The sequence below is a fragment of the Pimephales promelas genome, chromosome 16 (assembly GCF_988280905.1).
Source record: "Pimephales promelas chromosome 16, fPimPro1.hap1.1, whole genome shotgun sequence".
Lineage (NCBI taxonomy): Eukaryota > Metazoa > Chordata > Actinopteri > Cypriniformes > Leuciscidae > Pimephales > Pimephales promelas.
The window spans coordinates 815,833-829,978 of NC_142784.1; the positions used below are offsets into that span (position 1 = coordinate 815,833).

Genomic DNA, 14,146 nt, shown 5'->3' on the forward strand with positions numbered 1-14,146 from the left:
ACAGGGACATACTTGTATACTGTGTAACTGAAGTAATGTTAAAAAACAAATGAAAAATACTCAATAAATTATGCCAGAGTTACAATTGCCCCCGGTCAGCTAACAAAGTACAGAATGAAAGAGACTGGGGTGTTGTTTTTCCAGTTGATCTAATTGTATGCATGTACACAAATCAACATTTAAAGTGGATCAAACCTTTCAGTTGTCTAAAAACCAATACCTGTTCTTGTGAAGTTAAAGAACTTTTTGATCCGCTTCAAATGTTGACTAGTGTACACTCTTACAAAAAACGGTTCATTGGGGTTCTACATATGAAGCGTAGGGTTCTTTACTCAACTCCAAAGAACCTTGTATGCTTAAAAAGTTCTATAATGACAAGAAAGAATCCCTTTGGCACAAAGGTTCTCTATAGGCTATTATTCCTTCATATATTACATTATTCTGCAACATTTTAGTTGTAATTAAATCATTGTTTATTAAACTATTGTGTAACTTAATATCACATTTTACTCATGCTGATTTTTGGAGGCGAAAACTTGAAATGGCACTCTTCGTGTGATAATGATTACCCACATAAAATGATATAAATAAATACATTTTCTAACCCCCCATATCTTGAATTTTGTGATCATTCACGTGCATTCATAAATACATTTTAGGGTCTTAATGTTTGTCAATAATATGAAATATTTAATTCTGAAAGGATAACACAAATGATAATGAATGAACCAAAAAGCTTCCATAAAGAAACTTTTTCCTAAATGTGTAGGTCTCAGTTCAAGCAGCATATGAACTGATAATCTCTTCTAGCACAGATTAAACATGAATGAAAATCAGAACTGCAAAAAGAAATCAATACACACCATTTTTTTAAGTTCAAGTCCACTGACAAATCTATTAAATGATTTGGTTGGTTTGTCAAACAAAAATGGCAGGTGCCTGCATTATGATTGGTCAGATTGCCTGTCAATCAAATTGCGGCAAAAGGTTTCAACACTGAGATATTAAATTAATATTTTAAACCTTACAAAATGGGGGTGTGGCGTGAGAGTGTGAGAATTGGGTCAATCTCACGCTGAATGTGTGAGAGTTGGCAGCCCTGCCGGATAATTGCTACTCCATTCACATTGTCCAATGGAAGTTTTTGTTGTGCCCAGATGACGACTGGTCGATGCACATGACTAACAATCATCAATAAAACATGTGATTTAAAATATGTGATGTGGACATTTAATCGAATCGACACACTACCTTTGATTATTGAGTTTTTTTTATTTAATTGTTTGGTTTATTTCTTCCTGCGTCGAGCACTCAATGAAAGAACCATATTTGGCATATCTTTTAAGTTGTTGCGCTTGTGGTAACGTCAAAGGTCACATGATAACATCAACATGGCGGATGATGTCCGGATCAGGCTTTATAGGACCTACTCTTTTAGCGCTGGTTAAATATGTAATTATTGAAATGAAGTACCTCAGTCAGTGAGTATGTGGTTCAGACGCAGCCACTGACTCTTCTAGCTGCTCATTTGCATATGTAATGTGATTGGGTGTTTAGGAGAAGACCTTCAAGATTAGTATTATAATAAGTCTGTAATAAATAAGAGGACTTTTTTTTTTTAATGGACTCGTGTACAAAGGAAATAAGGAAGTATAAGTGAGGAACGAGAATTGTTCATGTTCTAATTTCAATGTTGAGCAGAGATGAATAATTGGGTCGACAGTTCCGGGTCAGCTGTGAGAAAAGGGAACAATCAGCTGTGAGAAATAATTTTTAAAGACAAAATCACTGGCTATTGAGAATGATTATTTATAATAATATTTTTGAAAGATTTCCATATTATGTAATTATTAGTTTAGCAACTAGTTTAAATGAATATAAATATATAAAAAGGTAATTGTTGAGGAAATGATTTATTTAATAGTGAGGCTAATGAAGCAAATCACTCAGGAAATGTCTTTAAGTATTTTATTTTTCAAGAATGGTTGTTCAGACAGAGTTATTCTGCAGAGAAGGAAAGACTCGCTTTATGATCTATACCAGATAAGGACATTCTCTGGCCCAAAGTAGGAGGTGCTGTTTCTTAGAAACGGTAGGATGTTAACATGTAACACGTTTGGTTGCAAAGAAATCTTTAAGCTCATCAGAGACGTTTGGACACATTCATTTTCCACTAGGCTATTCTATTGTCATGCATGTTCATATATTACATGAAGTAAGATGAATTGCCATCATTGTAATATAAATAAGCTTTACCCACTAAACACTGATCCACTATTTGGACGTCTAACCATGACCCAATTTGGACGTCATGTTGACGTTCAACATTTGACTGTGATCTGGGTCATTTTTTTTTTTACCTCATTTTGGACGTCTATTACAGGTTATAGATAGTTTGATTTTTATAGATAGTTTGATGGTTAAGATAGTTTTTTTTTTATTATTTAAGATAGCAGCTAGCTATACCACTAGACACATACAGAGGTGTAATGCTGTAGCTCAAACAGTAGCGCATTAGCGCTTGTGAAACAGCCTAGTGCAATGCTTAGGTCATGGGTTTGATTCCCAGGGAAAGCAGGAATGTAAATGTATAATGCAATGTAACTCACTGTGGATAAAAGCATGTGTCAAATGCATAAATATAAATACATGGTACAGGTAATATTCTTTTAAAAATGTCCTCTACCTTTTTGAAACATGGGACTACAGTTATAGAAGGTATAGAAGATACTAAATTTGATGTTGAAAAGACGTCCACAAACGACCACATTTGGTCCCACCGACGTCAATATTAGACGTGCAAAAGACGTCAAATAAAGACGTCGCCTGGCATTACAAAACAACCCCTTCAGTGGACCGAAATTGGACGCCCAAAAATTACATAGAAAAGACGTCGCTCTAACGTCACATTGCGCAGTGTAGAATCAATAGATAAGTGACTGCATATGAGCTTAAATGTGCAATTTTCTGTATACCTATATCAATCATATAAACTAAATTCGTAACTTTTACTTGAGCTGATAAAGCAATATTTTTTTCTTTTAGTTGTCCACTTTCATAGGCAACTCTTCTTGCTGAGTAAATTTGTTTCAATTTTTTACATTTTTCAATCTCGTCATTTTCTGCAGAAGAGAGAAGTGAATTACGTTGCTTTTCTCATGAGAAAAGTTTCACTGTTTCTCAGCGTGTGATTGGCTGTTCACTACTGATGATGTCACTCCTAACTGTCACTCTGTGCTGATTTAGTTCTGTTTAGTGAAGTTTTGCCTGATGAAAAAGTGCACTAGCCTTTCACAATCTGTGACATTCAATGCATTAATTTTACAGACGAAGTGCTTTTTAGAGAATAATAAACTGATTCTGAAAACCACTGAACTACTAACTACACTGCCAACAAATAAGATTTTATCTGACTATGCTGCCCTTAATAGGACAATTGCTATTAATGGAAACCTTTAAGTAGGTCTAGTGAAGCTTTCTGATTATAGGTATAAATACAATGGACTCTCTGCACACTGGCTTCTGCTTTTAGCCTCATTATCATTCAGTGGTGAGGAGCAGGAAGTCAAGAAAACCAAAGCAGTTGAGGGAGTATCACACAACTGGACACCACAATATTGATATGACACACCTTCATGCTAAAGGTAATTAAAGCTTTCATCTACTTTATTGCTAAAATGTTATGTTTTAATGCAACATAGGCTAAAACGGGGCTAAAGGCACACTTTTCAGGCTTTTCACTCCTCTCATAATTCATGATTGCAGAAAAAAAATATATATGTATTGAACATTGATAGAGCAACATATTTTTTGTGTGTGTGAAAATAAATCATAAATGTGAAATGTCATATTTCGTAATCTTACCATGTCTTGTCAACAATTGAAAAAGTCAGCCAGATATTTATTATCATAAATTATTGTCTCTTGAACAAAATCATTAGGCCTTTGTCTCAAAATATAGTACATTTTATTTATTCTCATTTGCTACATTAGTCTACAACATTTTAAAAAAAAAACATTAAATATTAGATCAAATTAGAGCAGAATCAACCTTGCGTTGCTGTCCTGTCCATGATCGCGTCAAGGATTTTCCCGTTCATCATCGAAAGCACTTGTTTAGAAAAGCGCTGATCTGCATTTTTGTGCCATCTAGAGGTTTAAAAGAGAAAAAAGTTTACAAAAGTCAATCGCGCCTTTAGCCCTGTTGTAGCCAATAAAATGTTAGCCAAGGATCTGTTTGCAGCTTTTAGTCAAGACAGGAAGGAAATTAAGGAAAACAAAAGGGGAATAAAAATCCTACAGTTGCTTGTTAAAGTCACGCTTAAGCACATCTGCAATACTTTATTACAATAATGGCAAATCACTCAATATTGGAATTGACAAAACACTACTAAAATGCCCAGATGCAGTATGATTAGGGTTGGGAACTGAAATCGAAATGCGAAATTCCTAAGTTTCGTTTCCGAAAACGGTTCTGGTCGATGTGTGGGTGAAGTGCTGCATGGGAGCTTAATCTTTAAGAATCTGAATATTCTCATGAATATTAAAATAGTAATGAATTCTGAAAAGCCCTTGCTACTCACATACGTTTTGTGTCAGATATCAACGCAGAGAGCGAGTATAAAGACAGTAGAGCTGCACGATTCATCTTTAAAAGATCTGGATTCATACACCCACACGATATTATCCCTAAATGACAAACTCCACACCGGAACATCAAATCTGTTTGGTGTGTCACTAGCTGCGTTTACATGGACCCTTATAATCGGATTGACGGCTCAATCAGACTAAAAAACGTCATGTAAACACCTTAATCGATCCGATTGAGCTCGATCCGAGTAGAATTTCGATCGGATTGAAAGGGGTGGTTTACTCCTTTTGTAATCCGAGCGAGAGAACATGTAAACACTTGATCGTATTGAAAACCGAAACTAAAAGGACTGCGCATGTGCAATGACGTTGAAATAGCGTACTGACGTATGACACACGGAGCGAGCTGCTCTTCCTGTTGAATAAAGTGTCATATAAATGAATGTTCCATTATAAAAAAATTCTCATTTCATTCAGTGTCTGTGAAGCGAAGCAGGACAACGTCCCACCAGTGCTAGTTTTAGATTCTCATCCACACACGACTTTTGGCCGCGGGGTTTTACTGCGTGATAAAACGGTTCATGCTCATCGTCTCCAAATCATGACCAGAGACGGATACAAATTAAGTCTGTTGTATAAAACAAATACAGAACCAATAGGGGAGAATAGTTATGCGCGAACAGTGGCATAATCGTGCAGTGTGTGCATGTCAAAGAATCAATTCCGTTTTGAATCTTGTGACGTATAAACGCGCACATAAACACGATCACTTTTTTTATCATTCATGTAAACACCTTGATCGGATTCATTAATCGTATTGTTTTCATTACGATTTTGTCCATGTAAACGTAGCTACTAACCCAGAGAGAGCAGTGGTCAATATACTTTGTACACTCACCTAAAGGATTATTAGGAACACCTGTTCAAGTTCTAATTAATGCAATTATCTAATCAACCAATCACATGGCAGTTGCTTCAATGCATTTAGGGATGTGGTCCTGGTCAAGACAATCTCCTGAACTCCAAACTGAATGTCGAATGGGAAAGAAATGTGATTTAAGCAATTTTGAGCATGGCATGGTTGTTGGTGCCGGTCTGAGTATTTCACAATCTGCTCAGTTACTGGGATTTTCACACACAATCATATCTAGGGTTTACAAAGAATGGAGTGAAAAGGGAAAATCATCCAGTATGCGATGGCAGTCCTGTGGGAGAAAATGCCTTGTTGATGCTCGAGGTCAGAGGAGAATGGGCCGACTGATTCAAGCTGATAGAAGAGCAACTTTGACTGAAATAACCACTCGTTACAACCGAGGTATGCAGCAAAGCATTTGTGAAGAAGACACAACACACACAACCTTGAGGCGGATGGGCTACAACAGCAGAAGACCCACTTATCTCCACTACAAATAGGAAAAAGAGGCGACAATTTGCAAGAGCTCACCAAAACTGGGCAGTTGAAGACTAGAAAAATGTTGCCTGGTCTAAGTCTCGATTTCTGTTGAGACATTCAGATGGTAGAGTCAGAATTTGGTGTAAACAGAATGAGGACATGGATCCATCATGCCTTGTTCCCACTGTAAAGCTGCTGGTGGTGGTGGTGTAATGGTGTGGGGGATGTTTTCTTGGCACACTTTAGGCCCCTTAGTGCCAATTGGGCATCGTTTAAATGCCACGGCCTACCTGAGCATTGTTTCTGACCATGTCCATCCCTTTATGGCCACCATGTCCCCATCCTCTGATGTCTACTTTGGCCTTCAAATGTGTCCTTCGAAGTGCGCAGCCTTCATATTGGGACACGACTAGTCTGTTATTTACCTGTTTCCATTGTACAAACAACCTTCAATATGTAGCTGCGATTGGGTTCTCTATCATCGTGTGCGAGTGTATGTTTGACAATTGCTTCCTGTTTCCTCTCACTGTGTCCTTTTGCAAAGAGGCTAAATATCTATTTGACATGTTACCAACTTTATGTATAAATTAATATGGATGCTTTTTTTCTAGGAGTGAATAACAAAGTTTTACCACACCACATGATGGGCAGCCCATTGCAGCCAAACAGGAAGCTAGACAGGAAGAGTAACTGACTTTCCCGTTAGACTTACTATGATGAGAAAAATCCTCTATGCAGCCATGTGAAAAATGTGTGTGTGCATAACTGTGTATGTGTTTATCTACATACTTAGCACAGAAATGTCCCCAGCAGTGAGCTAAATCTGACAAAAGCTTCCCATGGGTGACATCCGGGGATTTCCTCATTTGGGGAGACAAACACACAAACAAAAACAAATACAGCATATCATTTTAACAATATCCAATAACGTATAAATATATACTGTACTTAACATGTCAAAAGTGTTTAGGGGTACAGTTAAAATGGGTAGTAGTCTCTAGTATTGGTTTTGTATAACGATATGATATATCTACACTGTCAAAAAGTATCTCTCTCTCTCTCTCTCTCTCTCTCTCTCTCTCTCTCTGTATGTGTGTGTGTGGCTAAAAGTGCAGACACACTTCACTGTGGATACAGCTTGCGGAAGGCATTAAGACATTTATTGATTCCTCTTTAAGCTTTGCTTACAAGTCTCCAAAACTCTCGGTAAGTGTTTGCTCTTGCATACATATATTTTTAAGTGTGTAAGTCTGTGTCTGTTTCCCCTATTCCCCCAAATTAATTTTAGTGTGTTAAATTGATTGTCATTATAAGCATAATGATATAGATTGGAATTGTTATTTGTTATTTCCGTGAATTTTTCCTGCTTCTGTTTGCATGTTTCAGAAATGGGGTTTCAATAGAACTAAACAGGAGATCCTTTGTAAAGTTCAGGGTAAATTGTTGGTGTATTTTGCCGCATTTCCACCGCAGGAACTTTTTCCCAGGAATTAGGGACTTTGGGGTGGTACTTTGTGTTTCCACCGCAGGAACAAGGGTCTAAATGAAGTTCCGGGTAAATATCCCCCCCTCCGAAGGTCCCTGCTTGCGAAGTAGTACTTTTTCAACTTTCAGGAACTTTCAGGGGTGGGTCTTGGTTGAGTTTGTGCTGCATTTTATTTCAACCACCATTTTTTAAATCTGTTGCGGTGTGTCCAATAACAGTTGTTTGCTATTCGAATCAACAATGAAGTTTGAAAAATACGACCAATTGACTGACAACGAGGCTCAGGCTTTAAAGTCTTACATTCAAAGTATGAAATCCAGTGGGAACTGTTAATTAACGCGCAGTCCTAAATCATTGGACTAATTTGCCTATTCTTCACGGTACTTTAGACCGTGGTGGAAATGCAGACGGCGACCGGTCTGGGGGGGCTGGGAGTTTCTGGGACAAACTGTTCCGGGTAATTTCGGTGGAAACACGGCTTTAGTTTGTCTCATCATAACTTATGTATTCCTCCAGTGATCATGAATATTTACACCATTATATTGGTAAAGTTTTCTCTTTATAGCAGAAAGTGGATATTACTTGACTTTTCCAATACTGCGTTCAGCTCTTTTGATGTTTTTCCTTCCAGGCAGCAAGATGAACGCGAGTCAGGTGAACACTTCACTCAAGTGTGATCGGGACACTAGCGTAACGTCCATACTCTTCCCTTGTCTGTACACTGCTCTTTTCCTGGCTGCTTTTGTGTTGAACACTCTGGCCGCCTGGATCTTCTTCCAAATCCGCAGCAGCTCAACATTCGTTGTGTACCTGAAGAACGTAGTCATGGCTGATCTATTGATGACCCTTACCGTGCCTGTAAAGGCATTGACTGATGCAGGGTTGGGTTCCTGGCACCTCCGGGCTTTTCATTGCCGATACTCAGCTGTACTCTTCTATACCACTATGTACATCAGCATCCTTCTTCTCGGATTCATTAGCTTGGACCGATACCTAAAGATTGTGCATCCATTCGGGAAATGTGCTTTTCAGAGGGTCGGGGTGGGTCGGATCCTGTGTGCAGTTATCTGGGTGGTTATGCTTTCATTGGCTTTGCCCAACGTCATCCTGAGTAACCAAATGCCACAGATCTCCGCTGGTGGAAGGCTGCGATGCACCAGGATGAAGGGGGTGATGGGACTCATGTGGCATGAAGGTTTTAACTACTTCTGCCAGATTGTTTTTTGGGGTACGTTGGCGCTCATGGTTGTCTGCTACACCTTCATCAGCAGGAAAGTGTTTGAATCGTACCGGGCATCACAAAGCAGCAGTGAGGCGGCCAGTAAACAGACCACATCTAAGGTATAGTGCACTTTCTTCAACCTCCCTTATGCAACCCTGAGAATGCAGACACTTAAGTTCTGTGAAGATGCAGATCGTAGACATTTGGAAATTCAGGGCAGTGTTTCCCAATTTTGTTCCTGGACGCACACCAACAGTGCACATTTTGGATGTCTACCATATCTGACCCATCCATTTCAGTCTTGAACTCTCTAACAATGAGTTAGTGTTGGATTAGGAGGAGTTAGAAAATGTGTCCTGCCTGGTGTGCCTCCAGGATGAGGGATGGGAAACACAATTCCAAATAATTGGAAATGATATTGATTAATAGAAACATAAGCTGCGTCTGAACTTGTGTACTGTCTAGTACAGGGCTGCGCAACTCAGACCCCACAAGACCCACTTTCCTGCAAAGAGTAGCTCCAACCCTGATCAAACTCAACTGCCAATAACTTCTAGTAATCCTGAATATCTTGATTTGCTTGTTCAGGTGTATTTGATTAGGGTTGGGATTAATAGGCTTGTTCGACTTGAAGCGGCGCAGCACAGTCCGATTTGGTTATGACATCAAAGTACCGAGAGAGTGATTCAAACGCATACGGAGCCGTCTGATCTCTAATCGCTCTTGTGGTGAATCGGACTCTGTAGCGTCAGTTCAAGTCAAACAAGCCTATTAACTCTGCAGGAAAGTGGATACCAAGGACCAGAATTGCCCAATTGATCCACCCCATTCTTTAAAGATGGTCTTATGACCAAAGATAGCCTCCGTTAATTTTCTGACAAGGTCAGAAATTTAGCATGATCACCCTGATCTAGTTGCTCCAGGTTTATCTAAAGTGGATTTTACAGCAGTAAAGACCAGTGCCCATTGGTTACTATGAATGGTTGTACACAATATACTTAAGTATTCAGTGTAGTTAGCAGTGACTATGTTTACATGCAGCCAATTTCCGGGTTATGGTCGGGATAAGGTCACTATTCGGGTTTCTGAAACATTAGGAATAACCCGTTTACATGCGTGAGCAGAGAGAGTTTCTCCTGTATACATGGAATTGCAATATCACGATGTAAACGGCGACGCGCGGTTAGCGTCTAGACGTACGGACAACCTTAAGACGCAATATGCATCATTGACGATTCTTCTTCCTGTATTCAAAGACAACAACAGCAGCACGCGGATAATGAATAGTTCGGGGCAGATAGAGATCGCCTATGTTTGCGCTTTCATGCTGGTAACGTTACTGACCTCGCTCCAAAAGTATGCTGTGCTGCGTCTCGCCATGTTTACTTCCGGTATACTGCACGCTAATTTTTGTATGCGCCGAGAAGTTTCTCTACGCAAAATACCAAGATCCCTTGCGAATAGAACATGCGCAGAACACAAATCACTATGGGGATATGCCGATACACGTTTACATGACCAAAAATTCGGGTTAGAAAAGGGGTACCCCAGGTATAATATCATATCCCGGTTTTTAAAATCCGGGATATGAGCATATTCGGGTTTTTGCCGGTGTTTACATGGCCATTCGCGACCCGGTTATTGCTAATATCCTGGTTTTGAATGGGTTATTGACTGCATGTGAATGTAGTCAGTGTTATGAATAGTTTGTACTAACTCCCCCCCCCCCCCCCCCCCCCCCCCCCCAAACAAAGGAAGCTCACTGTAGTTGAATTGAATTCTTTATGTGTCAAGCTCTGGTTTCTGGTGTGCTGCATGCTAACCAGCGCTAAACTCTCCTCTCCTCCACAGGTGTTTGTGGTAGTGGGAGTTTTCTTTGTATGCTTTGCACCCTTCCACCTGGCCCGAATCCCTTACACCCTCAGTCAGACCCGTAATACTTCTGCCCAGTGCTGGGCCCAAAACCAGCTGTACTTTGCCAAAGAGATCACACTCTGGATATCATCTACTAACGTGTGCCTGGACCCTCTCATCTATGTGTTTCTGTGTCGTGTCTTCCGCAAGAAGCTCACTGCCACACTGAGCCGCCGTCCGCTCCCACACGGGTCTCTGACTGAGACCTCCACCAGAATGGAGATGCCACTCAGAGGCCAGAGGCCATGACACAAATACATATTTAGGTTTTCATTAACACTCTTCAACCTATGGCTGTTATGAAGTTTAAGGGTCCATGAAAATACACTGCAAAATAATTTTCTTAATCAGTCATTTTGTCCTGCACAAATATCTAAAAGTGTCGATTAACTTGTTTTAAAGATGTGGATATTTTCATTGGAATTGTTTTTTTAGCAGTGTATGGGGGAGCAGAAATTACTCAATTAAAAAGACTCCCTTATCTTACCAGTACCACCTTGTCTTTCTTGCAATAAAACTGTTAAAAAGTAAAAAGAAAGTTTGATTAGTTTGGTAAGTTTCCATAGTAAACACTGGTTAAATCATGCGACAAACGTATTGCTCACCCAGATAGCAAACTGACATTGAATCAACGTGGAAATATGACATCGAAACAACGTTGATCTGACATTGTTTTGCTCATCGAATTAACGTTGAACCAACGTCAGACGCGTCATTCTTTCAAAACTAACGGAAAATCAACTTGAAATCAACGCGTTGTTTCAACGTTATGAAAGCAAACCAATTTTCGATTTTCATTTAGCTTTGAAGAATGCCGCGTCTGACGTTGGTTCAACGTTAATTCTATGAGCAAAATCAACGTTGTTTCAATGTCATGAGAGACGTCGTTTCCACGTTGATTCAATGTCAGTTTGCTATCTGGGCATTGCTCAATTAATGATCTTATTAGAAACTGTCACTGAAACTGTTATAGTACAATTTTGTGATGTACCAACATTGACAGGGTTATTTAAGTGTGACCTTAAGTGTGCTTCATTATCAGAAACCACAGCAGTTTTTGTTTCCCTTCCAGTTATCTTGCCCTCACTGTCTCCTCTTCCTGTGAAAAGCCCTTTTATTTGGGCGGTCAGTGTCAGCTTATTAATGGAATTGCTACAAGTTTGAGGAAACAAAAACATATCTAGAATTGTTAAACAATGCATTATATTTATATAACTAAAATACACTTAATATATATTTATATTTCTAAGTAAAATACTTTTTTGGTTCATTTTGCTTGAATACAAATCAGGACTACCAGTAGAGTAGACCGAGCATTGTTTTGCTTTTGTTGAACAGAATTAACCAGTTTTAATCAGTTCAGGCAGTTTTATGCTCTTTCCTCATTGATGGCAAATACACATGGATCCACCATCAGTAAATGATGAGACAAGAATGGCACAGGCGGATTAAAATGAAAACCCAACAAAGTCTTTCTAACATATCTTTGCAGAAATGTGAACACTTTAAATTGTCAATGTAGTCAGAAGATGCTAATGTGAATGAGCACACAGATGATGACAGTTCAAATTTGCGTTGCATTAATGAAATTTAAGGCTAGCTCATGCTTCTACGGGGAAAGATCAGGCAAGGGGTGAATTTAGGATCCTTTCACCAGTGGCATAAAATAATAAAATAAGTCACTGTAACTACGGACTGAACTGCAACGTAAAAAAATATATAAATATAAGGTTACGAGATTAAAGTCGTAATATTTCGAGAATAAATTTAATATTACGCAAATAAAGTCGTATCAATTCGAGATTAAAGTCGTCTCCTTAAAGCTGTAGTTGAACACATCAAATCCATCTTTGCATGTGTTGGATTCCCATAGGTCAGGGTTCCTCAATAGGCGGCCCGCGGGCCGGGAAAGGAAAATGTTTGGCCCGCGCTCATTTCCAGGTTGTCATGGTAACATCAGTGTAAGCAAAAATTCAAAAAAAAGTATCTAGGCATTCGCGCGCAACGGAAATATGGCAAGTGCGAAGAAAAGAAAAGTGGACACAGCAAACAGATGATTCAAATCTGAATGGACTGAACAATTTTGTTTTATTTTGCCTGACCACCACAACACAAAGCCAACGTGTTTGCTATGCACGCAGAGTCTGACAATATCAAACGCCATTTTAACATCTGCTCAAAATTTCTTGAATAAAACAGACTCGTTTGAAAAAGAAAATAATACATAAAAATAAATAAAAATAGAATAATTGGGCTATGTGGTGATTTGTGACTCTTTTTAACAAAACAACAACAACAAAAATAGCAGAGAAAACTTTGAGGTCATAACATTGTGGTTGGTGGCCCTTGGCTCTGTATTGTCAGCAGAATTTGGCCCTTGGTAAAAATTAATTGAGGAACCCTGCCATAGGTGGTGTGCTCAGACAATGGGCCACAATTTGCTTCAGAGTGTTTCAACCATGCGTCAGCGATTCCTCATTTTCCGCAGCGCGACGGAGAGGCGGAGTGAGCTGTGAAGACCAATCAAGAACCTCTTCTGAAAGTCAAGTGATCCCTACCTCGCACGTACGGCTCACGAGCATCTCCTCTGGCCAATGGCCACAGTCCGGCCGAGCTCCTCGTGGGAAGGAAAACACGGACACTAGACCCCGTCTCAGCTCTTTGGAGAAGCTGAAGAACTGACATACAGATGTAAACCAAACAAAATATAGACCGAAGACACAAACTCACAAAATTGGTCGTATTATGTAAGCAATAAGGTACGAGAGGCTGTGCTGTATCGTGAATAAGTGACGGCTGAAGGGCGTTGTTGGAACCCCTTCAGCCTTTACTTATTCGATACAGCACTTGCCTCGAGTACCGTATTGCTTTTTTAAAAAGGTTGCCACACAATATTAAAGTAAAAAATAATTTATTCATGTAGTTAAATCAATAAAAACATTCCTTCCGCTAGAAAAATATAGTCCCCGACTGTGAACAACAACGATGTGTAATATGCAGGAAAGCTCAAATAAAAACAACAAACCATTCTCAAACTTTGTCTCATTCTTTTATTTTTTTACAACACAAAATTTGTGAAATTTCCTCACACATAAAAGGCATAGCTTATCTCTCAGCAAAATAACAAATAAAATAAAAATAAAAACACAAGGGCACATATTTTGATAACAGTTAGGTCTTTAATCTAGTTATTAATTTAGTTGCTAAAATGCTGTACAAGAAATACTTTATTGATTGTTGTTTATTTAAATTTATTTGAACATCTCCATTTATTGCGCACGCATTAAATATTTGACTCATTTCAATCGGCTCCACTGTGGTGATATTTAACCTCCTCTTTAGTTGGGGCTCAGCGCTGTCAGCGGTGTTTTCTGTTGCAGCAAGAATGTCCCTCCAGTGCTTTCTTTGTTTTAAGTTTGGCCTCCAGTAGCTCTGTAGTGAACTTTTACACTTATGTCCACTCACAGACATAATTTCTCGCTCCACTGGCTTCCGGTGCGGTTTAGGGTGGAGGATAAGGTTCTGCTGTTCGTGTTCAAGG

The 14,146-nt window shown here is 39.1% G+C and overlaps 1 protein-coding gene across 3 annotated transcripts; it reads left to right on the forward strand.

The window, feature by feature from the left end:
* Positions 1 to 3,557: 3,557 nt before the first annotated feature.
* p2ry13 (purinergic receptor P2Y13) lies at positions 3,558 to 11,097 on the forward strand. 3 transcript variants are annotated; one of them, XM_039653938.2, is made up of 4 exons: positions 3,558 to 3,644; positions 7,094 to 7,189; positions 8,101 to 8,810; positions 10,543 to 11,097. In XM_039653938.2, the coding sequence occupies exons 3-4, from the start codon at positions 8,109 to 8,111 to the stop codon at positions 10,852 to 10,854; spliced, it is 1,014 nt and encodes a 337-aa protein (XP_039509872.1). In that variant the 5' UTR covers positions 3,558 to 3,644; positions 7,094 to 7,189; positions 8,101 to 8,108; the 3' UTR covers positions 10,855 to 11,097. The 3 variants fall into 3 exon arrangements, with proteins under 3 accessions (XP_039509872.1, XP_039509874.1, XP_088976951.1); XM_039653940.2 differs by having other exon boundaries at positions 3,560 to 3,644; positions 7,099 to 7,189; XM_089120825.1 differs by lacking the exons at positions 3,558 to 3,644; positions 7,094 to 7,189 and having other exon boundaries at positions 7,243 to 8,810.
* Positions 11,098 to 14,146: the final 3,049 nt, after the last annotated feature.

What these genes read in the sequence shown, in the direction of transcription:
- p2ry13 (XM_089120825.1), top strand. Translation starts at nt 8,085, where the DNA reads ATGTTTTTCCTTCCAGGCAGCAAGATGAACGCGAGTCAGGTGAACACT. An exon ending in GTAAACAGACCACATCTAAG is followed by an intron (nt 8,811 to 10,542) that starts GTATAGTGCACT and finishes TCTCCTCCACAG; the next exon opens with GTGTTTGTGGTAGTGGGAGT.